Below are 19,541 nucleotides of genomic sequence, written 5' to 3'. Positions count from 1 at the left end.
CGTTGCTTTACAAAGTACAATAAACTTGTTATTAATCCAAAGTATAAAGATTAGGAATAGTACATAAAAAATGTTTTGAGAACAAAGTTGTTAACAAGTAATATATAAAGTTGCACATCTGCTGATAAGGTAGGAGATACATTCATCTCTAAAGAAATATGAGGAGAAAATTAATTATGCCATTTTCTGGACGAGTAAAATAAAACAACCACTCACTATTTTATGGATATACAAACTTTGTTTTTAATATTTTTAAATAATAGATATAATTCAGATTGAACCAGATTTTGTACATGAAACTTATTTTAGTTTTATTTTTTAGGTTGCTGCACCTGCAGTGGGTAGTTACACAGCTCAACCCGCAGTTGAAGCCACTCCTGTTCTCAGCAGTGGCAGCAATGCCGTAGCAAACAGAGGCGGCAAAGGTATCATCATTCCTCCTACAACACCAACGAAAGTTAAAAAAGGCGTCAAGAGAAAGGCGGATAGTTTAACGCCAACGCCTCCTGTAACGCCTGTTACACCTGCAGCTTTTGACCCTCTCTACACTCCTGCAGACGCCAAGGCGGCCAAAGTTGGTACTCGGAGAGAGTCCGGAAGACAAATAAAAAAAGTAAGTAGACTAGAAGATGAATTCTGTGTCCACTTTCATTTGTCTCTTTACAACATGCATGATACATCAAAAGAATTCTAGTATATCTGAAAGAAAGTATATATATCTAAATTTGGTTTCTGTTCTGTTATGTAGTTAATATGAAATATTATCAATCTCTTAAATTGTTTTGTATTTTTAGCCTCAACGGCAGGAAGATGGAGTGCCCTTTGTACAGCAAGCATCCTTGTCCGTAGGAACACCTAATGCATCAAACCAGGTCAATAAAATAATCAATTTTATATTTTGAAAAAGTACTAACCTTGAAAATATCTACTTTGTAAAGTAAGATCATATTATGGAAACAAATAGATTTTATTAACATATTCTTAGAGAGTATTAGCATCAGTAGTATGTACAGAATTTAAGTTAAACAAGGTCTAAATTTAAATTGTAAAATTCTTCTATAGATTATAGGAACCTATAGCTGAGTCATTTGTGCAGTGTAGACTTGACATCCTTAATCCTTTCTTGGTTCGTAGTTAAGCAGGTACTTGGTTTTGTAATTTCTTACCAATGTATGATGGTTTTTTTTCTCCAAAAGAGTAATAGATTCTTTGACTACCAATGTGCAAGCAGGTTGAACATGTGTTCCCAAGGTTGTAGTGATGAACATCATTTCGCCTTACAAAGTCCTAATTTATTACATGCATTAATCACTTCTATGATATGGAGCGTTTACAAAAGGCAAAATGTTGAGAGTTTTAAAGGCCTTTCTCTGCAGCTATCTAGTCTTTGCAGCTCTGCCAGAGTTCTGACTGCTCTTTTCTGAAGTGTGTGGACTCTTTGTAAATTAGTTACAGAGGTTCCATCTCAGACCATTATCCCATGCGATTTGAACATTGCATGGTAGACAATGATAGTTGTTTGGTCATCTGTAGTCTATTTAATTTGTCTTATTGCAAAAAGACTGCTGCTAAGTTTTATGCAAAGATTATTTATGTGAGGTATCCAAGTTAGGTTCTTGTCTAAAGTGATGCCTTTACAGATTTTAACGTGTGGTAGATGGGGAACTTGGTCTATATTTCTTCCAATACGTATTTGAGATGTTTTGGTTGTATTAACTGCTAGGTCAATGTTGTGGCAATATTGGTGGACAATGTTGAGACTTACAAAGGATTTCACAGCCAAAATATCACTTGTCGGTTCTTTAAGCACCAAGGTTGTATCATCAGTATATATCAAAGGGAGACAATCTTCACATATTTGTTTAGGTAGGTTATTTATATAAAGAATGAAGAGTGCAGGGTCCATGACGGATCCTTGAAGTATTCATCCAGTCACAAGTTGAAAATAGATCTTGCTTCCCTAATTACTCCCATTTCTACATAGTTGACTCCTTCCATTCAAGTAGCTTCGAAGCCGCTTTATTTAGCTGTGCAGTGTTTTGTACAGTGGTTTAATATTTTTTTAGAACAACTTTAAGCTTGCTTGGAGAATGTAGATATGAGGGAGATAGACCTGTAATTACTGGCTTGTGAGGAACTTTCATTTTGTAATTTAGCAAAGGAGTTAGGTTAGAGGAAGTGTCCATTTCTGAGTGATTTACAAGACAGATTATGGCTCGAATTTTGCCTTGTGAGTGAGTTTGCCTGCAAAATCTAAGATCAAATTATTATTATCCAATATGCAGGTAACTTGTAACATTTGACCAGTTACCAGTATAGCTGCTTTTTAGTCAGTAAGTCAGCTGGTGGTTATTAAGTTGTGTTTGTATTTACAATCCAACATTGTTTATTGCAGTTTATATTACCAGCATATGTTAAGTATATTATTTGTAAATATTATACATATGTTTAGTTTTCTGTTCAGAAGATAAAAAAGTATAAAATAAATTACAGTTTGAAACCCAAATCCAGCCAAAATTGCTAAATTAATTTCTTTAGGGTGTGAATAAGAAAGAAATCCATGTTCAAGATTAATTCAGTCTTTAGAGATTTTATCTCTTATAATCATTTAGAATATACATAAAACAATTATCACCATAATAATAACAACAATTAGCAACACCATTATTTACTTACTCCTATTGATATCCCATGGCTATAGATATCAAGGTGATATTTGGCCTCATCAAACAGTCTATAGTATTCTCATTCGTACCTGCCAGTCCCTCTCTATTTGATCCTTCCAAAAGGTTTCCTTCCTCTTAAATTTCCTGTCTATATTTCTTTTACATTTTTCGTTCCTCTCTTTTGGTCATATGTCCTGACTACGTAATAAACTTTCTCGTCATTAACAACATCATTGTTATGTAAAACCTTCTTATTTTAAATTTAGTAAAAAAATTTCAATAATAGCAAAATATATCAGCAAGAAAGCCATATTGTAAAAAAAGTATTTTAAATAATTTTTCAACCAGGGAAATATTATTGGTCAATTAGTTGGTGTTATTAAATATTTCTTGGAAATATTTTTTTTTAGGAAAAATTTGCATTTCTTTAATAAATCATAATTTTACAATTTTACGTGTGGTATAGCTCTGAAAACTCATTACCTAATGCAAAGATATAATGCAACTAAGCAATACATGTATTCATCTATAATCTGTACAACATTAATTAATGTGAGTAGTATGGTTTTTTATTTCACCTTAGATTGATGTATTATGCATCATTGAAAACAATTTTGATTTTTATAGATGGATAAATTATTGCTTGCAAAAATATACTTGCTACATTACATTATTTATTAATTTTTGCATATATATCAAAAATACTTTACATTTTAAAACTATTTAACACATTTATATATTTTTACGTAGTTAAATACTTGCATATAGGCTGAAACAAGTTTAAAAAGTACTACTAAAGTTGTATTATTATTATAAAATGGAAAGTATTGTGATAGTACAGTAGTAATTTTGGTGAAAATATTCATTTTAGGGTACTTAGTAGTTTGTGCAATCACTCTAGGGTAATACATAATAATTATTACTCAGTATATATGTAATATGGTATGTTTCTTTGTCTTAGTTCCCAGTTACATTCATTAAAATCGTTTAATGAGAGAACTTAATTAATTTGTTTTTTTTTTTCAGATGACAAATGATGCCAAACCTAAGTTATCTGAAGCATTGAAAGCTTGCAATGACATTTTGAAGGAACTTTTTTCAAAAAAACATTCGGTAAGTTGCTTTTGAACTCTATTTTATATGCATATGTTTTATAAAATAGCTATATTTTACAACTTATTAAAATTATTGTTATTGTTAAAATTGAACCTTTGTTATTCTATTAAATATTATAACTATTAACTGAATGTTTATTCTTGAAATTTTAGTCTCTATGCATATGGATTGTTACTTGTGTGGATAATTCGTCAACATTATATTTACAAGCCACAGTTTATATCAAATATACATTGAAAAAAACACCTAATAAAGACATTAACTTGAATAAAAGTTTACAGTTGTTAGGAGAAGAAGGCCGTATATGAGAACTTTCCAGAAAAAAATGGTATACAAATTTAGGCACATAGCAGCAAGATAGTTTTGAAATTCCAGCATTATAAAATTCTGCCGCTTGAGACTTTAACCAGGTAGTCACACACTCATGTACTTCCACATCATAATCAAAGCCCTGTGTCACAAGCCAAGTCTTCATTACTGGAAACAGGTGGTAGTCACTGAGTGCAAGATCCACACTGTTAAGGCAGATGTGGAAACACTTAACACTTAAAAGCATCCAGGACGTCTCGAGTCCGATTTCCCGTGTGTTGATTTTCGGTATCCATCTTGCACATAAATTATGGTAACTTAATTTCTGCTTAACAATTTTATGTAACAAATTCCTTGAAATTTAAGGAAAACTAAGTGAGAGTTCTGTTATTGTGAATCGGCAGTATTCTTTAATCTGGTCATCGATTTTAGAGACAATTTCGTCATCACAATACTTGACAGTCCATAATACTTTGTTTGTCATAGTGCACATTATTTCAGCCATTTTTAAACCTAATACACCACTGATGCACTCCTCCTTTAGTAATCACATCGTTCCCAAAAACTTCACAGAATTGACAGTAAATCTCAATTGGATTATTGTGCGAAGCCAACAAAACCCGTATTACCGACTGCACTTCACAGCTTAAGGAATTTTCAATTGCATCATACATTTTAAACTGCTATTGTAAAACAACAAACAGCGACTTGAACATCTCCAATACCACTGGATCTCCAAATGACCTGACATCAAATGGTCACGATAATCCTGCCCCTAGCGCCTTCACAGCAAAATGAGATCTACTTTATGGATAGGCCTTGTATTTCATTATTGTCATACAAAAATATGTTCTTTACTGTTGTAGTAGTGCAGATACATTGAATATTAAAAAATTTGACAAAGTTTGATTTTGAGAATAAATTTTATGTAAAATCTTTTGGTCTGCATAGGAAATTCTATACAAGATTTACCACCTGGGTTGATAGTTGACTATGAAATTAAATAAGGTTACATACCTTTCCAATGTCAATCAAACTTTATTTTTGATGATGATCGGTTTCTGAAGTGGTCCTATTTTCAAATTACGAATGATTAAAAACAGGAAATTGGTAGAAGATTAAAAATACAGACATACTCTGAAGAAATGGCTCGCTTTTAAAGAAATTGTTGTTGGAAAGCTATAAGGGAAAGAAAGGCTAATAATACAGGGCAAATATGAAGGAAACAATAAAAGATGAAGGGCGATTATTGGTACGGCTAAGACTCAATTGGAACATAAAATGTCATAGGAGTAAGTACATTAAGCAACAAAGATTAGTAACAATCTAACATGTTAGAGCATCACACAATCTAACATGTTAGAGCATCACACGCCACTCTTATATCTTGAAATTAAAATGTAGGTTTTATTTTAGCTGAATGAAATAGGACAATGAAGTGCTGACAAAAATGTAGGATCAACATCTTGATTGTTATTTTGAAACAATACCAATAGTGAGTCTTTAAGATAATTAGGAAGAGGTTGTATTTTGAGAAGGTGATGATAGGACTATGAAGTCTTTTCTAACACAACTTGGGAACACAGGTGTTCTAACAGAGGTCTCTTATAAGTTATTTTGAAATAACACCAATGGAAGGTCAGTTGAACTGTGGTAATGTGACAAAGAAAGAGATTTGGATAATAATAATCTCATATCACCCTCAACATCTGGATTTCAGGTAGAGAGATTAAACAACATCACATTTATGACAGGTTAAGTGTAAGAAAGGGCCATGAGGCCCTAACTTTGCCTGTTTAAATAAAGGAATTTTCATTTCATTTATAATGCAAAAATAAAAAACGTAAGAGTATACAGAAAAATTATCAAAATTTAATTTGATGACAGTCAAATTGCAACTTATTGCCAAGAAGATGTATTATTGATGTGGTCAGGAAAATGCATTTAATTTAAGTACAATTATTTATGTTAATTTTGACAAATTATCTCTTAACCATTTCTTAATTGCAGGGGTATGCTTGGCCCTTCTATAAGCCAGTTGATGCTGAGTGGTTGGGACTACATGATTATCATGAAATCGTTAAGAAACCCATGGATCTTGGTACTGTTAAGGTAAGTTGATATTTCGTAAAACTTTTAAAGGGATTAAATAAGTTGTTGTAATACTGTAATAATAGATTTTGTAATACGGTAATGTATAATAGTCAAAAGATGATTAAAGACTTAAAAAGTTAGCATGGTATTTTATATGCAAACTCAAAAATAACTTGACAAATAAAAGCCTCTTACTTAGCAAATTTAAAAAATTGGTATGAAATTAAATTAGTGTAATAATTATTGTTTCTCTTTAACCCTCTGACTGCCATTCAGCGGATATCCGTTGTTTATTTTTGTTGCTTGAACACCAATCGATAGATATCCATTGATTGGGCAGCCCGCTTAATCTCATATGTTATAATACGTAAACAATCAAGTATCACAAACAATTTATGTACTGAACTATATTTTCCAGGCACATCTCTTCCTTTTTTGCATGAAAATAACAAAAAAAACATTTCTTACTCAATGATACCAAATACAGTTAGGTGTGCAGTAAAAAACAATTTTTTACAGATTGTAGAAAAATAGCTTGCAAACCTGGAAAAAAACTGCTTAAGGAAAATACTAAGGGCAGTCGAAGGGTTAAAAATAGTACGGTATGAAATTAATTAATCTAATAATTATTGTTACTCCTCCATACACAGTCTGTGGTTCAGCCATTAAAAAAAAATAATCTGGAATCAGTCAACAAAATGTTAGATTTTTGTTAAAGCACAAATTATTAGTTTGAAATAATATTTGTGCCAATTTATCATATGATATCAAAGAAAAATATTTTTGTTGGGTATGCAATAAAATAAGACAAAAATTTACAAATTAATATCAAAGTCAGTTTACACTGGTGCGTCAAAACATTAAATTCAAAAAGTTAAAATTTCAATATTAATCACATATTAAACACAATTAAATTATTGAAGTATTTTGGCCTTGGTTCAATTTTAGTTACGTACCACCCACATAAAGCTTAAGAACTAAGACAACTTCAAATTTCACAATAATGTGAGCAACTGCAGACTTAATCGCATCATTTGTAAGGAAGAGGAAAAATATATGTGATTAACCTTGGAATTGAGGTTTCTAAATCATTTCAGTATGTTAAAAGTTCCACTATTAGAGCTCTAAAAATGAACAGATTTTCATAAAATATAAATTGAGTGCATGCTAAAGTGAAGGTTACAAAATGCAGAAATAAGATAGAATTGCATTTTACATTTTCTAATTGCTAAATCTTACACACTTAAAACATTTGCTATACAATAAGTTAGTAGCTGAAAGTTAGGTGTAAATAACCATTACTTAAATGTGTTGTATAAATGTTAACCTCAAATGTTATTAGAATAATTTTATGATTCCAGGCAAAAATGGACAATCGAGAATACAGAACAGCACTGGAATTTGCCTCAGACGTGAGATTGATATTTACAAACTGCTACAAGTATAATCCACCTGATCATGATGTTGTAAAAATGGGCAAAACATTACAAGATGTCTTTGAAATGAGGTTTGAAAATATTTGTTTGTAGCTTGGTATTATTAGTTAATAGGATTTGTTTGTAGTATATTGCATTGTTATGCTCCCAAGGATCGTTGTCTCTGTATGTATCGTAGACAACTCTTGATTGAAAAGTCCTATAGGCTTGAAACATGATACATATGTTCTTCTTGGTCCATAAAAGATGTCTATTGATCTTGGAGTCAAAGGTAAAAATTAAAGTTAAATATTAAATTTAGCTTGGGTTTTATGGGTAACCATGATGGCAACAAGAAAATTGGAAACAAACTGAAAACAATCATATGACATAGTAACACACGTGATGTAGTTGCTTTGGTGGTCAGTAAGAGTATTTGTTACATTGGTTTGTTTATATTAGCATTTAGTAAGTTTTAGAAATCAATAGTTTACTTATGACATTGATATGAAATTAATTTTGTTGAAGAGGAAATGTTCAAAGATACACCAGAGCACACAACTCTTGTTGAGTCACTAAAACATTACCTGTGAGGTGTTCTAGTTTGGAGTATAACTGAAACTACACATTAGCTTGGCTATCTATTCCAGTCTTGTAAGACTGACTGACCAGACAACCACATATGAGTACATATTTAGTCACAACACTCTCTCGTAAAATCAAGTAGTCTTCAATATATGCTCAAAAATACTGATTGTGTGGGGTATCCTAACTTTCCCTATCTTAAAGAGATAGTCTCTGAAATAATCATGGCCTTAAGTAACTGTCAGAGGAAGAACTTGAATATTGTATTGTGTCAAAGAGGATGTTGAAACTGAAAGGAAGAAACAGTAACAAATTTCATATAGAATATATAAACTCATATTAATGTTTAATTTTACTTGAGGTTGAGTGGTAGAGAGGGCTTGACAGCCCTAATTCCGCCTCTTTAATTTTTTCATTTCATTTATATAGAGACATAACGTCTTTTAAGCTTTTATTGAATGATACTTTGTTTTTGTAGGTTTATATGTTGGAGTTGAGTCAAAACTTGTTAAGCTTTAGATAACATTTCTGCAAAATTTCATGAGTTAGCCAAATTTTACTGTTATATGTTAATCTCACTTTAAATTTACTGTTATTTGTTAATTTCACTTTAAACTTAAATACGAGTTTAAACTTAGTTTAGTTAGAACTGATCTTGACTCAGCCAAAATAAGTTTTGCCTACAAAGGTTAGTCATAGCCATTTTTTCCCAATCATAATCAATTTATATTTAGATTTGGTTTTTACTGTAGCGACTAGATTTTACTTTTAGCAAAATAATCACAAAGAAAATCAGGAAAATTGATGAAATGAAAGGAATGGTAAGATAGGTCCTGTCACTCACACTCTTTGCTTCCTATTGGGCTATCTCAGGTATGGTGATGTTTGTCTCCATCTGAGACAGCCAGTCATATCACCTGTTATACAGACAGTATTATCTAGCTTGTTGTCTCATCGTTCCAGTATCAGTACCAATCAGTGTAGAATCTGTTGCATAGGCTTTCAAACATTTTTCTGAAACCAAATTTCTTGTTTTGGTTAAGAATTAAAGTCAAAACTTCACAAAATAAATAACTTATTTACTTCTCTGAATACATGAAAAAAATTTATAGTAGTCAATTCCTTTCCAAAAATGCTAATCATACATTTCAGTTATTAACTCAATTTGAATTTGAAATAATATTGTTGATGACATCTAGAAAACTGGCATAACTCATCTTGTCTATGTTATTAATGTTCATAAAAGAGAATTTTGGCAGGGTATGGTTTAAAGAAGGTTGATTTACTGTAATTAATGGAAGATTATGCTGTTTTACAGGTTTGCCAAAATCCCTGATGAGCCATTAATTTCATCAGGAACACCAACTGCTGTAGGGGTTGAAAAAACATCCTCCAGCTCTTCTGGTTCATCATCGGGTTCTAGCTCAGAATCTGATGACTCGGAAGATGAACGAGCTAGAAAGTTGTTATTATTACAAGAACAGGTGTGTACTCACCAATTAACGGAATTATTTATGCAGACTACACAATCTGTACATAATATTCACACCTCTAATAATACTACAAAAGGAGGTCACATTTTTAAAGTCCATAATTAACGAGATGACATAGGCTTCAATTTACATTGTGTTGATTAAGTGTGATTATCAAAATCTTATACAACTAGAATAATGTTACTAGGGTAGTATAGTATGTTGTTTTAAATGTGTTTTTATGTAAACATGTAAAGAATTTCAAAAAGAAATTTGCCTTTTTGATCTAAGGTAGCCAATAGATTTTGCTGACAGTTGCCAATAATTTACATAATCTGTCATGATGTCACTAGAATTTTGTAATCCACTTGTGTTACACTGAATAGCGTTCTACTGTTTTATGCTCTACGGTTTTAAAACGCTTTTACTTTTTTTAAAATTATTATTAAATTAGCGTGTTATTATTTTTTTCCGTTATCATTCTTAAAACAATTTTTAGAAGTATATAAAATTGTAAGTTTTTAATTGGAGTTGTTTCTTTTAGGAATTTGGTTTTTTATACTGATATTTATGTTAAATAGTGGTTGTTGTTATGTTAAAATGAGGTGTGTAACTAAAAACAGGAACCAACTCAATTGTAAAACTAACTATAATAGTAATAGTATTTATTTAATTTATTTTCAGCTCAAAGCAATGCAGGAGCAGATGAGAAAGTTAGTTGAAGAAAGCAGTAATAAAAAGAAGAAGAAGTCAAAACACAAGGATGGATCTAATAGTAGTATCGGAACAACAAACGCTTCTAGCAAAAAGAGTAAAAAGCCTAGCAGTAGTGATAGGTCGGCAGTGGCAAAAAGTGGTGGGACAGGAGTGTTAGTAAACGATACGGTGGGTGCTAATATAACAAGTGCGGCGTTAGGTAGTGCGGACATTAAACCAGTGTTGGACACCAGTAGTAAGCTGGCGGGAACCAGAGCGCCTCCAGTAGCTCCTCCCCCAAGTAAAGGACCCAAGAGTAAAGGAGGTGCTAGAGGGACAGGGAAAGGGGCTAATGCACAAAATAAACGACTGAAAGCCAATTCCAGGTCAACTAACTCCAAGAAAAAGAATGCTGTTTCTACTCCTGCATTTGATTCTGAAGATGAGGACAATGCCAAACCAATGTCCTACGATGAAAAGAGACAACTCAGTTTAGATATTAACAAGCTACCTGGTGAGCATAGTTTATGTTTACATAACTAATACTGCTTGCTTCCCTTAATTCAAATTGGCAGTCATCCTAGTTGCCATTGCATTAAATTATAAATTGACTGTAGGATAACAATAGGAGTGGTTTATTTTTTAAGCTAGGACACGTAGGGGGGACTGATATGATTTGAATCTGTATTCTGAAAAAAACTTGGAAATATAAAAATTTATTATTTTGTTGTACCTTATAATTAAAACAAAAACACACAAACTGCTATTAACCCTTTTTTTACAGTCAGACCCGGTTTTTATGATGTTTCAAAAAATGCTATACTATAGAAGAGGTTTTATGCTAAAATATGCCATTCGTAATTTGAATAAAATGTAGAATCTCCTATTAAATTTTATAACTTTTTTATTTTGAATTAGTAATAAGTAAATGTGTTCTTATTTTTTTGCCAATGAAGTGATCTTAACAAAAGAACATATATTTAACTTTTTAGAAAGTAAAATACATTTTAATAATTATGTACATTTTGTATGCAACTTATTTTTTAAATTTATTTTTTCATATTGAATTATAATGTACCAAAAATATTAAACCATTGTCTTTATTTCATGTTTTTAAATATAACACATTACTGTGCAAGCTACCATTAACATTTAAAGCATTTACTTGAGTAAATGCAGTAGTTATGATTTTTTTCATAATAGTGTGTGCAAAACGCATTTCACACGCTACATGTACAGTATGTCACTGTTCTACTACTCAGTGTACTCATTTTCAATATTGACAACAATATTAAACAATTAAAACTATTATAACTGTAAACAAAATCAGGAATCACATGAGGTACAACATAGTAGAACACAGCTGACTAAAATTATAACAACACGTAGTTCAAAATCAATAATTCATCGAGTGAATCACTACTTTCTACCGTATGTTGTTGAGAAAATATCCATTCTTCACAAATTTTCTGACCCTACTGCAAATTTTCTTGTAGATATAGAAATTGAAAATTGAAATAGAAAATCTTGTAGAAATAGTCTTGGTAAAGTGTTCTGGTAGATTGTATGGTTCCAGCGAAATAAGTAATTTGCCAATGACAGTGAAGAAAAAGGTCTATAAAAACATGATACCCCTTGTTGAGGTAGTTAAATAATACCAGTAATTTGTTTACAAAATAACAAGTCTCTAGTTCTTTCCAACAACTCACAACACAGGATCCTAACCTTGATGCCTCACATGTTGTAATGTTTTTTATTCAGTAGATAAAGCTGCAAATTGTTTTTGATTTCATACCTGACAGATTGGTAAAATTATAATAAAAGTGAGCTACTTAAATTTTTTAACATATCTTTAATTTTTTTGATTATACCTAAAACTTAAATTTACTTAAATAAACTATAACAATAGCTCATTTGATTTTAAAACTAGAAACACTGGCACTTATTTTGATTATTGAAATGATGCAGTAAAAACTTCCATTTGTCATGTGTACGTGTACTGCTGGAGACTAGAGTATTTATTATGTTTCATACATAGGATGTTAAATATGCAGATATAAATAATATTTAGATATAGTTATGTCTTTAGTGTATAAGTCCGGATATTTTTAGTTTACAAAAGCTCATGTTGTAATTGTCTTCAGATCAAACAATGCATCGATGATCTTACTATTTGGGACTGAAATTAAAGATTTAATACAGGCTCTTTCTCAAGGATCTGACTATTCTCAATATAATTTACTACTGAATGGAAATTTCTGAAGTAAATCTTGTGAATTATATCAATTTATTTTATTGTGGAATTTAAGTCAGTTGTTAAGTAGAAGAGCCAATGTTTTTTTCAATTTCAGAATGTGACAGCTTTAGTCACTTGGTGATTTGCAATCAGACTCTTTTAATTACTTATTTAATCAAGATTATATTTTTGTACGAAGTTTAATTATTCCAAGTGGTTCTACTTTTTGAAATAAAAAAAAAAAAAATAGTTATATAACAATTATAACAAAATATTGACTGACTAACAGTCTTATTTTCTCAGTATGATTCAGTTAGTAAAAAGTTGCAATAAAATAAAACTTGCTACCTTAAATGAATTTATTCTAATAATTATTAATTGTTTGGATTAATATTAGAAAACATAATATTGTAAGCTTTTAAATTTAAGTCTTGGATTTTTATTTATAGGTGATAAATTGGGTCGAGTAGTCAACATCATTCAGTCTAGAGAACCTTCACTACGAGACTCTAACCCTGATGAGATAGAAATAGACTTTGAAACATTGAAGCCATCTACATTGAGAGAGCTGGAGTCTTATGTCGCCACCTGTCTTAGGAAAAAGCCACGTAAGCCATACTGTAAGTCTTGGTCTTGCCTGCTGATGGTGAGGGTACATCAGCACACGTTCTGTTCAAGTATATTTTACATAGCGTGATATCTGAGCCTATTTTACATTACCAGAAATGTTCAAATTTTGAAAATTAAATAACATCAAACTACAAAAATAAAACACAAGCAAGGTAAATCACAAAATTACAGTGATAGGAATTTTCAAATATCGTAACTTTTAACTTCACAGTGAATGCACCAGAATTATGAAAATATTAGTAGTAGAAATAATATTTAAATAACTATATAAATAAATAAATGAAAGTTAGAAGATACAAGAAGTTGAAAGAGTACAAATAATTTGAATTTGAGCCTACATAAACTCCACAATAGAAGTGCCAAAAAATAAATTATTTTGTTCTGTAATAGTTTAGACATAGATGGACTCGAAATATGTGTCATTGCAATAAATTTATATTGTTTAAATATATTTATTGATTGTGTCTTCATAAACCCCTTTAAATCAAATAAAGAGGTTCTCTATACAAAAAACCACAAGAGAGTGCAGTTGAGGGAGGAGCCTATTTTGCCCGTGACCTTGGAGCGGCCAACGAGAACTGATCGACGTTGCCAAACTTGTTCCCCGCTGTAACCACAAGCCGCGCGAGTCCAGCGTTCTTAAAATACTTAACCGTTACGCTCGAAAGAAATGTTAGAGCTGTCTTGAATTAATTAACTATGTATTACAAAATGTAATTTTATGGTCATTTAAAAAAAAAAAATACATCTCTGTAGCTTATTTCCATGTTGAGTTAAATGGATTGAAATAAATTATTGTATTATATTACTCATATACGAAGATCGTACGATTAAAATCTTTAGCTGAAATATAAATTAAAAAGAAAACATAAAAATACCGCAAAAACGTTAATTTCCCGTATTTAACAGTTAGATAATGCCATTATCACTGATATATAATAAGGCATTACATGTTTGCATAGTATAATCATGTTGTGTTACCTTTCCTATGGAGTGGTGTTGTGGGGGGCCTGTACAGGCAATAATTTCCTGAGGGTGTTCAAATTGCAAAAAAAAGCTATTCGTATCATCGCAAAGTTGAATTTCAGAGAGTCGTGCAGGACAGCATTCAAAACTTTGCAACTGTTGACTTTGCCCAGTCTCTACATTTTAGAAACATCTTGGTTCTGTTTGTCTAAATGTGCCCTAACCAGGGGACGTGACATACACGGGTATGAGACTAGAGGCAGAGATAACTACCGTACTGGAAGACACAGAACGGTGGTTTATGAGCACTTGCCTTCGCAGGCAGGTGTTCATTTCATCAACAGTTTGCCAAATTGTATTACAAACGCCCAAGGCGTCAAAAGCTCGTCTTAAGCGCTTCCTGGTGTCAAATGCATTCTACAGCGTTGACGAGTTTCTGGCGTTTAACTGGGAGACCGCCCAATTCGATGACTGACTCCAGTGCTGAAAGTGGGTTGAGATTGGCGATGAATGAATGAGACTGGAGTGCATGAAAATTATGTAAGTTTGGACGTGGTGGTAATGTGGTATGCGAGTTTTAAGTTTATAATTAATTCTGACGTTTGCCATACAATGTGTAATTGTGACGAGCAATTAAAGATTTGATTTGATTTGATTTGATTTTGATTTGATGTTAAATGAATTTTCAATTTGGTAAGAAAGTTATCAAATACATCTGAAATATATGTTCTTTTCCATAAATATACTTATTCGGTACATAACGGTGGGAATTGTTGTCGCAACGGTTTTGTTACGCACTTCATTAATAAACTATACAAGTAATTTAAATATAATATAGCAAACTGTCAACGCATTTTAAATATTGTTTTTCAATTATACTGATAAGTTTTAAAATTATCACTATCAGTGTTAGTTGTGACAGCGCAGCGGTTTATCAGCCACAATGCGCCAGCCGTGCCGGGCGGCGGCAGCGGCAGTTGTGTGGCAACGTCGCGCAGGCCAGTCCATTCTATTGGTCGCCGCCAACTGCACTCTCTGGTGGTTCCTTGTATAAGGAGAGTTTGATTAATGGTATACAATTTATGGGCTCTCAATAGTCTTGAAACTAATAATCCATCAATGTAAAAACCAGTTAAATGATTTTTTTTAATTTATGGAAGCCAAACTACAATAATTACAAATTAATTTTTTACAATGATTAATATAATATTTTGTTCAACTCTTTGAAAACGTAATAAAAACAGTAATGGCTGCCAGCTGTACAGGTGATCATCTTGGTTTTAGGTTTTCGGATATTTCTAAAGTTTATTATAAAAATATTAGCTTTTCTTACTTTAATGTTCAGGTATTAAAAACTATACACTGTACAAGGAAAAGGATTGGATGCGAGTTTATTATATCTTATAAAATAGATCTACAAATTCTATAACCAAACACAATGGTGTAAAGGTGAAGTTTAGCACTGTTCTTTTGGTGTAAAATTAAAGGTAGTTATATAATCTGAAATGTGAGTCTAGAACATTAAATTTAGATACATTGTTTGTTACTTTTGATTTGGAATCCAGGCAGTTGTGCAAAAGTGCACCATATACATATCCATTAAGTACCATCTCTTACAATGTTTCGTGAATTATAATTGTTCACAAATAGTCACATAATGTCCTTTGTTCCCAATAAAGCACAATGACTTGTTCTTCTCAGTTATTGGAAATAATTGATCTTGTCCTTGTCAATCTCACTTTTGAGTCAATATTCGAGTCTTTTTCATTTTATCTACATCCAGTTAGTAATATCTTTGTATTCTCCTAGTAAACTTTTTGAACCGAAATATTTCACTAAAAAACCTACATTTATTTTCTTTTCTAAGTAATTGTTACCAATATTTAGTACTTTTCATATTGTACACCATTGTCAAGAAGTCTCCTGCCTTATTTATCAGCCACTGCAGCACAGTTGTTATGATGCATTCATTGCCATTGTGGTGCTGATCTCCAACATGTCTCACTAGGTGCAAGATCAGGGTTTTATGGAGGTTAATTAAATTGTTCCCAGCCAAGTGATGCAATGAGATCTTGAATTTGTTATGCCACATATGCCACTTAAGGAGCAAAATTTTACCTCTGTACCCAGAATGCCTCAACATACATTTAGAATCTCTTGGAATAATTTTTGTTGTCACACAGTATGTTTCTGGATTAAAATTTCCTCAATAAGCAAAAAGTCAACAAGCTTCACCACATTTCTGTTGCTAAACATGATATACATGATTCTTTTAAGACCATAATGCTGAAGAAAGGTCTTAAGTTATGCCTAAGCTTTCGGGTTTGTAAGCCTCAGTCAATATTTTTGGTACTCGTGAGCATACTTTACAATTACTGTAACGTTTATTAACAATATTATAGAGAATATTTCTTGAAACTTGAAGGAACTCTGATAAAGAAGAAATCTAGAAGCATTTATTCATATTCACATTTTGCACCAAATCTTCATTAATCAGTCAGTGTCACCAACTTCATACCTCATCATGAACATTCTTTCGGTCATCTTTGAGAGCTTTTACACATTTTCTTACCAATCCATCTCTAATAATACTTTGTCCTGTTCACTTCACAAATCTGACTGTGAATTTCTACCTTTAGGATAAATAAGATAAATAGCAGTGCATATTTCACAGTCGGTGAGATTCACAATCAGCTGAGGTATTATAAATAAGCATAAACAAATGTAAACATCATCGATTGTTGCCAGTAGGGTACATACACAATGCTCACGCACAGAACACCATCTGCAGGAGTATGAACACGCCTCATATCAATTTATTGATGTCTCGTACTGTGTTGTGTCACAATTCAATATTTGCAAACTTTTTATTTGCAAATACAAACTAAGCTGTCATCATCAGGCTCAGTTTTTTTTAGGAATAGTTTTCATAGCCATTTATGAGCATTTTTTAACATCTTAAAAGAAATGGAAATTCTGTATTTTGTGGATGATAACCTTTGGATGGCCTTTATGTCCATTATATTTCCATAGGGATATTTTCATTTATTACCATAATTATTAAAAAAACCTAAAGTCAATATTCAGTGTTAACCTATGATCACCATTGTGCAATTAATACAAAAATTCAAAATTTAAAGCGTGTGTTGGTGTGCCTATGCATGCATTCCTTCTCTGTCTGTCCTTTCCTTTCTTTATATCTATTGCTTACATATGGAAGGTGATGGACATTTTGTGCATGCACATTAGGTATTTGCTATAATCACAAAAGGCAATTATTCGTAATCTTTATAGCAGCTGCTCTTATTATTTGGTGATTGGCCACAATTCAGAATGTAGTAAAATAGTACTTTTTTCTCATTTACTAATGCTTCCAGTATATTAAGGTATAAAACCCATTGCTAATGTTTTATTTTAGATAAATAAGATTGTATTAAATAAAACTAGTTTTAAGTTAATGTCAATTAGAGATATATTTAAGCGCAGACTTTTTGGTCTTAGTAAAGCACAATAATTTATGAATAAGTGTGAAAATATCTATTGTCTTATTTGTCAATTGGTCTCCAAATCCATATTGTCTTTGAAATAATTTGTTTAATTGTTCTGTGCTATTTAACGGCAGTCGAGCTGTTGGGTCATCTACCTCAACAGCCTTGATTTATTTAATAGATAGTGGTTTATTATATCTATTCAATATAATCGGTTTAATTATATTTTTAATTTCATTGTTACAAAGCAATATCAGTGCAGTTAACAGTACAAGGTACGTTGAGAAAGTAATTACATTTTAATTTAAAAAAATATTTATTCATCTACATTAAAGTTGTCATTTTCAAAATAGTCCTCATCAGATATTATGCCACCCGACCGGGAAAACCGGGAATTTAGCGAACTGGGAATCTTTCTGTAAAACTGGGAAAATCTCAAAAACAATTGTTTTGTCTTTAACAACTTACGTTATGGAATCAAGAAATAATTTAACTCATCCTTGAATCAAGACCTGATTAATTTCAAAACATTGTATTTTACATGTTGCAGTCCGTGAGACTGTGAATGTCAAGTTCGACGTATGTTTGTAAGCTCCATCTGAAACCGATTGATCCAAAGTTGCCTCCGCTAGTGTAGTGGACTTTAATCATCTTAGTTCTACCCCTGAGTCGTGGCAAGCCCCCAAACAGTAATCCGTAATGTAACAATTAAAGTCGGCTAAAGATCATCTCAGGTCTCAGTCACTATATGAGCGGTCAAGTGGCATGAAATGATTGATACAAGCAGTGTTTTTGTGTTCGTTTTATTTAGTCACAGAAATGCGGTGTCCGAACGATGTTGTCCATGTCCTTATTCATGAGGAAAAATTGCATTTTGAAAACACTTAAGTTAGAAAGATTGCTCAGGTCTAAAATGTAGATGAAAATAGTGGATTTCTGACACGTAAAGCCGTGAAGGGGGCGTTTGGGTCCAACACAATGCAAAGCAATGACAGAATGTGCTGAGAAGTAAGTGGCAGGAAGAAAATTTAATGTTGAGAGGTGGCGGATTATTGGCACTTTGTGGTACCGCCCTTCCGCTCAAGTCTGTGGTGGGCAGTGTCGAGAGTTCTTCTTTTGCACAACACAAACATTAAACTTTAATAACGCTCACCACCCACCGCTTACTGCTCGCATAATGACCAAGGCTTTGGTTTGGTCTATGAACAATTGCTAATCACATACACGTTCCGATTGGTCCTTAAATTACATAGACTAAAACAAACAAAATGTTTATATTTTGATATGGTCACAACTAAACCTTGATTTAACTACAGTAATATATAGCCGGCAATAGCCTTGTCATGTTTTTTTGTAGTCCATGACTACAATTTAACAAACACGTGACTTGAACAGCGGCCTTTTATGTGTTTTTTATTTTCTTTGTAGTTGTACTGTCATGATGGGATGATTTTATTCTTGTGTTATCTTAAGAACAAACACAAAATATTTATGAGTCATAACTTGATATTGTTAATTGTGCTCATATTTTGGGAGCTACTATGGAACATATTGTTCTGTACTGGTGTCTACTTATTCTACAGATCACAAATTAACCGTACTTCGGTAACTTCCCTAGCAGATAACTTTCTGATGCATTCTTTATATATTGGCCAGCAGTGAAATATAAACAGAGCTACGACACATTCTTGGGACTGGATCTTGGACTGCCAGCAACAAAGAGAATCTGGAAAAGCGTGGATTATGCATATATTTTCAGAGCATATATAAGTTCACGGAATTTTAATAGATATGGATAGATTCCGATACTTGATACTGCAGCTCTTATCACTCGATTCCAATACCAACATAAGTGATTAAGACACACT

The 19,541-nt window shown here is 32.0% G+C and overlaps 1 protein-coding gene across 3 annotated transcripts in view; it reads left to right on the top strand.

Annotated features, from left to right (window-relative positions):
• LOC124360602 (bromodomain-containing protein 3-like) overlaps positions 1-19,541 on the top strand; it is a 129,526-nt gene that overhangs the window by 35,955 nt on the left and 74,030 nt on the right. For 2 of the 3 annotated variants that reach the window (XM_046814350.1, XM_046814348.1), the window contains 8 exons: positions 323-613; positions 795-872; positions 3,693-3,779; positions 6,102-6,203; positions 7,547-7,692; positions 9,504-9,669; positions 10,342-10,867; positions 13,039-13,209. In XM_046814350.1, the coding sequence (XP_046670306.1) occupies positions 323-613; positions 795-872; positions 3,693-3,779; positions 6,102-6,203; positions 7,547-7,692; positions 9,504-9,669; positions 10,342-10,867; positions 13,039-13,209 (1,567 nt within the window). The remainder of the gene's footprint in view (positions 1-322; positions 614-794; positions 873-3,692; positions 3,780-6,101; positions 6,204-7,546; positions 7,693-9,503; positions 9,670-10,341; positions 10,868-13,038; positions 13,210-19,541) is intronic. The other variant, XM_046814349.1, reaches the window with a different exon arrangement.

This window comes from Homalodisca vitripennis, chromosome 4 (assembly GCF_021130785.1).
Source record: "Homalodisca vitripennis isolate AUS2020 chromosome 4, UT_GWSS_2.1, whole genome shotgun sequence".
NCBI lineage: Eukaryota > Metazoa > Arthropoda > Insecta > Hemiptera > Cicadellidae > Homalodisca > Homalodisca vitripennis.
This window is presented reverse-complemented; position numbering and strand designations above follow the sequence as displayed.